Source organism: Lissotriton helveticus, chromosome 6 (assembly GCF_964261635.1).
Source record: "Lissotriton helveticus chromosome 6, aLisHel1.1, whole genome shotgun sequence".
Classification (NCBI taxonomy): domain Eukaryota; kingdom Metazoa; phylum Chordata; class Amphibia; order Caudata; family Salamandridae; genus Lissotriton; species Lissotriton helveticus.
Window position 1 is genome coordinate 1,431,025,804 of NC_136067.1, and position 9,650 is coordinate 1,431,035,453.

Sequence of the window (9,650 nt, forward strand, 5' to 3'; positions counted from 1 at the left end):
TGCAGTGTTATTGATAAGCAAGCTGATGGCTTTGTGGTAGACTCGCTCAGATATTCACTGCAGCAGCACACAGATACTTGAGTGGTCCATTCAATTCAAATCAATGACAGAATGTTCTGAATGCAACTAGCCTTCTCTTCAGAAATATATTCAGTTGGTGTGTTTCCCAATTTTGTCTGGGGAGCACCAGACAGCACTGCTTTTGCTCACCCCTTTAAGAATTGCTGGTGATTCCTAACGATTTTATGCTAGAAAGTAGAGGATAGTTCTATGTGCATTTGCATCTTTGCCTTGCAATAGGAAAGAACAAATGTTAACAGGCAGGGTTTATGAACAATGTGGATACTGCAATTGGGCCATTTCAATGCCCGGCACATACAATGTATTATCACCTAATGTAATGGTACTTAACTTACCAACCTCGCAATAGTGGTAGGTTGAGTCTGTTTTCCTGCATTCAAACTTGTCTAAGTCAGACCACTTTAAACAGCAGGGGCAAGTGTTATCTCACTGTACATTCTTGCCAGCTAATATGAGATGGTGATGGTTGCTATACAGAAAGAGAGCATACCCATAAAAATAGATAGAAAAATACCATGAAAAAAGGAAGACCTAAAGATAGCTGGATGAATGAGGAGATGGATGAGTGGATACATGTTTAAAGAAACAGATACACCAACAACAGACATAGAGCGACAGATAGACAGAGAGAGCAACAGATGGATGGACAGAAAGAGCAATGGTTAGATACATAGATACAAATACTTGCTCGTTGCTTGAGATAAGGAGTAGTAATTTTAATAGTTTTCAGTCATCATGGTAGCTGTACAGGATTGTGAATCAAATATTTTCCCTGAGACAATATACCAAAGTGCTTTGCGAAACCATGGGTAAAAGAAACCATATATCAGCGGGTTGCATGATGAGTTAATGTACCCCAACCACATTAAGACTTCAAACAAGTCTTCTGGCATGGACAACCCCAAGAAAGGCTCGAGTAAAGCTACAGTAAAAATAGGAAACCAGCATGTTAAGAATACACCCATAACTATACCCAATGTTTTGGCTGCCTTCCTATCAGTTTTTTTGGAGAGATTGTGGTTTGCTTCATCCTTCCCCATTGATGACATTTTATTGATAATGTGTGCATGCCTTTTCGACACAACAAAGATTTTTATATAGATCCCAACCATGACGAACGATGGAGCAAAGAAGGATGCAAGGAACATCCCAATGCTCCAAAATTTGTTGAATGTAATTGAGCACACACTAAAACAGAAAACTAGTGTTTCGTATCCCTCTATCCCAGACCCTTGGGAATCAGTGAAAACCACCCCAAACGCAAACACCGCTGGCAATGACCAACAGTACACAACCAATCCCCTTATCACAGGCATTGTCATTTTTGTAGAATACCGTAGGGGGTCACACACTGCATAAAACCTGTCAATAGCAATTGAGCACAGGTGGAAAATGGAGGCAAAGGTGAACATCAAGTCAAAGCTGTATTGGATTCGGCAAAACACGTAACCAAATGGCCAGCACTTCTCCACAGACCGGATCATGCTGTATGGCATAACGATGAACCCAACAAGTAAATCGGTGGCGGCCAGTGAGAGGATAAGGAAGTTTGTTGGGGAGTGAAGCTGCCTGAAGTGGGATATGGAGATCATGATGGCGAGATTTCCCAATATAGCGATTGTAATTGGCACAACAAAGAGCGAGTACATCATGATACGAACACCGAATGACCTGATGTGGCTGGGACAGGATATTGAGACATTCCCAAACTGAGAGCAGTTGAGTAAGGCATTAGTGCGGTTAGACGCATCCATAGTCTTTCTCCTTGAACTGATCGAGAAAAGTGACTGTCTTCCTTCTATTTTCTTAGTATTGCTCTTGTCGCATATAGCAAGTATTCTAATATTAAGGAAAAAAGGAAACATTAGTTACATATTTTACGAAAAAAATACTAAACTGTGTGAAGCTAGGAGCTGGCAGGCGGACATTGCTAATTTACCTTGAAGAGTGTGTCGTGGAAATGCCTTTAAGGGGGAGGTTTTTCTGCAAAAAGCAAATCGAAACCAGCATTAGACACAGGTAAAATAATCTAGAAAAGTAACCAAAATAAGGGTAACGTTTATATTATCCTAAATTTTAAAAAAAACATTTTTGTCTTTAAATTTGTCTTTGAACTTCATATTTTAAAAACCATTTAAAATGGTTGTGCATGATTGAAACCATGTTATGAACAAAAAACTTGCAGCGAATACAATTACAATTAAGGGTGGGCGTAGTTTGCGAAGTAGCGCTACGCGAAGCTACGCGAAATGCACTTCGCACTACGCAAACTTTACGTAGCACTACGCGAGCTGCGTAGTAGCATGTTCGCACTGTGCAAGATGCATTTTCAATGATTGCACAGTGCGAACAAGCATCCGGCACTGTGCAATCATTGAAAATGGCATCTTGCACAGTGCGAGCTGTAGTTTTCTGCCGCTCGAGTAGAGCGGCAGCTTTCTCAACGCGAACTGGTAGTTTCTCATTGCGAGCGGTCGTGAGCATGCACGACCACTGGCAATGAGAAACCTGACCTACCCGCGTTGAGAGTCTCGCCGGGATGTCATTTTGCTTGCTCGCGAACATGATGTTGAGGACCGCGAACAAGCAAAAAATGACCGCTGCACTACGCTAGGCTGCGCGTTTTCGCACTGTGCTACGTGCAGCTCGCGTAGTGCGAAGTTGTGCAAACTTTGCAAACTACGCGAGCGCAGCGTAGTGCTTCGCCCAGGGTTAATTACAATGGTCCTGAATAGAACGTTTCAGTGTGCATGTGTGCCAAATTAGAAGAAAGCACATTTTGTGCATGTCCAAAAGTAACCAAAATAATTGCACATGTTCACAAAGTTCTGTGCAATCACAAATTATAGTCTGTAGATGCATCTGTGTAGGCACAACATATGCACTTGGTGTGTGGTAAGATCATGCCATGGTGCACCCCTCATTCAGTGAGCTTTACCAGGATTTATTCTCTCTCCACATTCCCTTTCACTGTGAATCCTGACCCTGGAACAAGACCAACACAGCGAAGGCACAATGTATATCTACAGCTCTTTTTAATGCTTAAGTTGTCGAGTTAAGAATACGAACAAAAAAGCAGAACATATTAGTGGGTGTACAGCATTACGTCTCACCCCTGCACCAAATCAGGGATTGTAAAGCAAATCTGGACATTTCCCTGAATTGCCAATTTAAGGCCTATCTGGGTAAATGTGCTTTCATGATCCGGCATCAGTAGCCCTCATCGCTCGACCCATATCGAGCAAGTGCATTCCTGCTGCTTTGATGCTCACTGAGAATCACCCTGGAGCTGCACATACTGCACCTTGCAGTGCCATCCTCCCATTGCATACTGCTCCCTACCATGATTCTCGAGCCAAGAGATGCAAAATGCACACCATGCAAGGCAGAGTCATCAATATCAACAATTTCATTTTGTATGGACTCTGCCCCATCATTAAATACACACTGAACTTAATTTTTGTCGTGAAAATTCATTTTTAGGGCAATTCTGCACCTTTTAACTACAGTGGTCTTCCCCACAGCCTGTCTTTAAGTGGTATGATATTCACAAAATGGATTCCATCATCGTCTCTTCACAAGCCATTTTGTAGAGCTGAGTAAGACTCCACCATTCCACAAAAGGATTATCATGGGATAGAAACTATTTTCAGTTTGGTTACTCAGTTTAAGGAGTGGTGTTATATTAATTTCTGGTATGTTGACTTCCCTTATTGAGTTTCATCTTCTTATCTGGGCACAAGGACCACAGGGTTCAGAGCTAGACACACCTTTCAGAATCAGCATTGTCACGTTTCCCAGGTTCAAGTGTGACCATCTGCTCCAGTTGAGGTTTTTCTTTGAACGCTAAGATTTGTAGTCTTATTTATTTTTTATTTTGTTTATAAAGCTTTATATAGCGCAAACAAGATCCTGAAGGACATCAGAGCGCTTTACAATATGATGGGAGGAAGAACATAAACGCAATATCAACATTCGGAAGAGAGAGAGAGAAGAAAAAGACTGGAATGGTTGCAGAAAGCGGGACAATTGCGCCCAGGAGGGTAATAAAATAAGCAGGTGTACAATCGCAACGATGGAGGTATCATGATAGTGGGAACAATGACAACGAGCAAGTGAGCCTGTCCCTCTTAGGGTAAGAATTTGTTCATAAGCATAAGCTTCCAATTTGAAAGCCTTGATTGAAGAGTTTCTGCGTACTTCCGGTTGAAGAGAATTCCATATCTTTGGTGCAGCACCAGAGAAAGCTCAGTGACAAGTTCTTTATTTGTTAAGAATGAGTAGTTTCAAGAGGAAGGTAGTGGTACGTCTTGAGGCTCTTAAACCACAGGATAGATTTTGTGAAAGGTACCTAAGAGTATTGAAGTGAAGGGCTTTGAGCGGCAGGACGGCAATCTTGAACTGAATTTGTGCTTTGTAGGACAGCCAATTGAGGGATTTTAGGACTGGGGATATATGTTCATATCATTTGGTGCCTGTGACCCTGCCTCGCCACCGCATTCAGTGATGACCTTAGTGGAGGCAGGGCGTATTTGGGAAGGCCACAGAGGGTAGCACTGCCATAGTCTAGCCTCAGCAAGACATGCACTTTGACCACCTGCTTGAAATCATTTAGTGGAAGGTAAGGTTTGATATTTCTGAGTAACCTCAACAAATGGTTTGCTCCCTTACATGCATTACCAATATGATTTTTCATATTCAGGTGCTTGACCATGGTGACTCTGAGAGACTTGGCTGAGTCTATGATGAGAGGAATGCAATTGAAAGCAGTGAGGGTACTCAGCCATAGGTCTAGCTTGGGGATGTGGTTCGGATTGGAGATGGGCAGGAATTCTGTTTTGGAAGTGTTAAGCAGGAGATGGTGCTCCGTTAACCAGTTTTGAGTTGATGTTAGGGTAGTGTTGAGGGAGATGATGTTTTTCAGGGATGAGATTTTCAAATAGAGTTGCATGTCATCCACATACATGTGGAAGAGAATGTTAATGGAATTTAATGAGCTAGCGAGAGGTTCCAGGAAGAGGTTGAAGAGGATAGGAGATAGAGCGGACGCTTGGGGGACCCCCATGAGTACAGGAGAGGGCTGGGAGAGAGAGTGGTTTGTCTTGACTCTTTGTGATCTGTAATGTAGGAAAGACGGGAGCCATTGTAGCACCTGATCAGCAAAACCCATTCTGTTTTGCAGGATGGATAGGAGGTTGTCATGATTAACCATGTCAAATGAGGAGGAAAGGTCAAGGAGAATCAGGAGGCAGGATTTGTTTTTGTCAAGCATTTGTAAAAGTCATCCATAATGTGAGTGAGGGCCGATTTGGTGCTGTGCCCCTTCCTAAAACCAGATTGATGCTGGTCTGGGAGTTGATAATTCTCTATGAGAGCACAAAGTTGAGATTGAACCCACTTTTCTAGAAGTTTTGCTAGGGTGGGGATGTTGGAAATGGGGCGGAAATTGTTGAGATCAGATTTGTCAGCGATAGTTGTTTTTAGAATAGGTGATACCTGAGTTGCTTTTAGGCAATTGGGGATCATGCCTGTGAAGAGAAGCATTTACTATCCTTGTCCAGGTGGGGATGAGTGCATTCTTGATTTCTTTGAAGATGGCCGGGGGCAACGGGGCACTGAAGTGGTTGGAAAGGTTGATATTCTGAAGAATCTTGTGGATGTCATTTTCACTAAATGGGGTGAAGGTGCCCCATGACGCAATGTTCACCAGGAACATTCAACTGCCCTAAGGTTGCGTCGTTCTGTGTTTAAGTTGTCATTATACCATGGTTTGGATATTTTTGTTGAGGCATTTTTATGTTGGAGTGGAGCAATATCATCCATGATGTTGGTGATTGTCGAATTGTAGGCGTCGGTGAGTGATTGCACCTCGGCCAAGTCAGCTTGGGCGGAGAGGGCAAACTTACATTGGGAACCTAGATCATCAGAGTTTATTGATCTGAGGTCTCTTTTCCATACCTTTGATTTCAATGGTTGAGTCTTCCTCTACTATTTCCATTAGTTGCTCAATGAAGGGGAGATTGTTACCCAGGGAAGGTAAAAGGCGTGAAGTTTGCAAACCTGTGGGTTCTTACCTGAGATGCTGAGACACAGGTATTCACTGGAGGAAGGCACAGAGGACTCCAAGTGAGAAATCAAGAATGTGTTCCTGTGAATATAGGCTAGGCCACCACCCAACTTCAGAGCTCTGTCTAGTCTAATTATGTCATGAGTGGGAGGTACTAGGAGGTCTAAGATAGGAGTGGAAGCAGGATTTAACCAAGTTTCAGTGATGATGGTAATGTTTAAATCATTGTGTTGGATGAGGTCGAAGATATCCGAGGCGTATTTACCGGCTGATCTGCAATTAAGTAGTACACATTTAAGTCATAGTAGATTAGTGGGGGAAGGAGTATGGGTGATGTTCACATAGGTGAGGTTGTCGGAATTGATGCATCTAGGATTGCGAGGAGGTTCTCTGTTTGGTTTAGAAAGGATGGAATGTATTTGTCTCGGCTGGACCATGTTAGATTTGGACCAAGAAGAACAAGAATTGTGAATGTCCAGGAGATCAGTGGACGCCAGGTGTTTCTCACATCCTCTGGGGCTGGTGGAGGCATTGGGTAGGAGAATGGATTTCGAGATGGAGGGGGCTAGAGGCTGATCCATGTGGTTGCTATCCCTGGTGGACGCTCTGGGCCAATTCAAAGAGTTGAGGAGAAAGCTGATCACGGGAAAAAGATTGTTTGAAATGGCTTTCAGGTCATGTAACTCAGAAGTGAGAAGGTGCAACTGTTGAGATATCCCATCAAGACGAGCAGCCAAGTCTGAGTGTTGGTTTAAGGGTAGAAGGTGTGAGGGAAAAACGAGCTGTGAAGGGGAGGCATCTGTGTAAGCCAGTTGAGGCCTGTGTGCAGGATTGTTGTCCAGATTCTGGCATAGCATGTGGCAAAGTTATAGGGATGGGAAAAGGGGCATCGTCTAATAATCGAGGAGACTGTAGGTCTTGAGGGAACCTCTCAGCTTCAGAGAAACCCTGTGACGGACTGACAGGAAAGAAAATACAATTAAGAGCCGTCCAATCTTTCTTCCAAAGTATAGGGTGATAGGGGTGGAGGCTTTGAGGGTGGACTGTGTTGGGATATTAAAGTCCCTTGAGAAATGTCTCCCGCTGCTTCCAAGGGCAGCGAAGGAAACAATGACCAGGGCTTTGATACTGTCATGTATTTATTATGCCAATGCTTTGTACATTGGCCTACCGGACTATACTCTCATCAAACTGCAGGTGGTTCAAATGTACAAAATACTAATGACATTAAGTATTTGTTTCAGTGCAACATGATAATTCAGCTTGCTTGAATATATTCATGTTTTATTTAAGCATAGTTTGAAATTTATATCTAGATTTATTAAATTTTGTTTTCACACGGAAGCAATGTTTCATAGAATATAAATAAGTGAGAGTTTGACGAACTTCATTATTGATTGTTTATTCAACAATGTGTAAATACGTTTTACCAACTTGAACAAAGCATTAGTAGACAGAGAGGAACTCCGAAGCAGGGATTGGAGACAGATGGAAATCTATCCACTAGCCGTAAGCATCTTTACTTATTGAAGGCTACAGGAAAGACTGCATGGAAGGCACAGGAAAGGCAGGTCCTCAGGTTGGCTCAAGGATAAAGCCACTGAAATGCACATAGAGGGGCATAGTTTAGTCAATAATCTCAGGGGGGTGTAAGACTAAGAGTTCCTAATCAACAATGCAGTGTACCCAACAAAAAAGGACAGAGAGAGCTGATGCCACTAGATGGTGGCAATTCACAATGTTAGGGGCATTAGTTTTCAGTTATTTGGAAACGTAACACAATCCAGTGTAGAACCTCTGTGGGATAACCTGGATTGTATTGCCCTCTTCAGTTCCTTCTCAGAGCAATATAGGGCATGGAGACCCAGGTGAGCAGTCTAGCATAAGCTCATACCCAACATCAGCAGACCAGGCTTAGGATGGGCAGTGAGAGCAAGGCTTTGAATATCCCATATTGCATGTGCATGATGTATGAATACCTTTATAATACATTAACATGCACTGTGAGAAATTTACACTGCCTTCAGACTAATCTTCAGAGCTCCCACTCGTGTCCCATCAAACAGACCTCACCCACACACCTAGAAGTGACTCGGTTCACATAAAAGAGTCAAATTGATCCAGCAGTCCACCAACACCACATACTCCACTACCATATACTCACCTGGTCCAATAAACTGACAAAGGGGTTGAAACCGCTGGTATCAGTTTAAGTTTTATCAAGCTTTTACAAAACTGTTTAGGATTAGTTTATTTGGTACCTCTGCTCATTTCTTTAACTAACCCTTCACAGATCAACACATTGTTTCCTCTGGTCGATGGACCATTAGTTGAACTAGTTAATGGTGATAATTAATATAAGCTAACTTTTCTTTACTTCAAGTAAATCACTACAGACTCAAGAAGTTTTCAAAACTTTATCTAACATTTTGATGCCTGTGAACAGTCTCAATACAGTGCAGTCACCATCATTCATAGGAGAGACTAATTCAAATAAACACAATACATTCATCTCTGACTCATGCAATCAACTAATGTTGGAAAGAGAGAAGACAGAGAAAAAAGATCAGAACATTTGCAAATAACCGAAAACAATAGTTACCAAGGATGGTGTGAAAGACCAACCCCCTGGTCAAAGGGCTGGTGAGGGTCCCCAGGGATAGGGCAGGAGACAAAGACTTCAGGACAGGAATCAGGACTGGATAGTTGACCTCTCTAGAATACGAAGGGTTTCACCCCACCCCTCTCTGACACTCTCTTCCTCCTTGAGATTCGTCAGCGAACTTCTGATCTAACCAACTTAATTAGGATAGAAAGTTCTGCTTCAAGTCTGCATTTGGTTCTTCATCAGCATTTCACAGCATCTCTCCCAGCAACGACAGCATCCCAAAATCTCCATCTGACTAACTAACTAAAGCTCTCCTAATTATACCTTTCATTCTGAATATTCCACCCACTAAAGTTTAATATCGCAAAAATACGAAATCTGATTGGTCAAGCAAGGGGGAAGCTCCATCACACCATGCTTACATGTCATTAAAATCAGTTCAGTTATTGTTCGCAAACGCATCCCCTTAATTTTTATTCATACATTTAGTTCTCATTAGCCTTTGGTTTACTCTTGCAACAATTTTAATAACATTCTGTATAGGAGTCTTCTTTGTTGAACTCTTCACCATCCGTTCCCACGTTTGTAACACTCAATTTTGGCTTCCTTTCAGTAGCTCTGTCATGGCCTTCATGGCTTCAATCATTGGGCATGCGTGGATTTTGTATCACTCAGCTTAATCCAGTTATACAAGTGAGGCCCAAATGTGCACTCGTGATAAAGTCAGAAAGACAGATGTTACTTTCACAAATAAAGTGGTCGCGCTGTATACCACCCGCCTGTTCTCCAATCCAGTTTATTTATTTCTGTCATTTCCCGCATTAGCATTAGTAAAAACCACTCAATTTAGTTCAAACAAGCAGATGCCATGCACGCAAGTCTTCAAGACTCCAT

The 9,650-nt window shown here is 42.4% G+C and overlaps 1 protein-coding gene across 1 annotated transcript; it reads right to left on the reverse strand.

Annotated features, from left to right (window-relative positions):
- Positions 1–797: 797 nt before the first annotated feature.
- Positions 798–1,796, reverse strand: LOC144762736 (trace amine-associated receptor 3-like). Its single transcript, XM_078647987.1, has one exon. It carries the CDS (start codon positions 1,731–1,733, stop codon positions 798–800), a length of 936 nt encoding a protein of 311 aa, XP_078504113.1. The 5' UTR covers positions 1,734–1,796.
- Between the last annotated feature and the right edge of the window lie 7,854 nt (positions 1,797–9,650).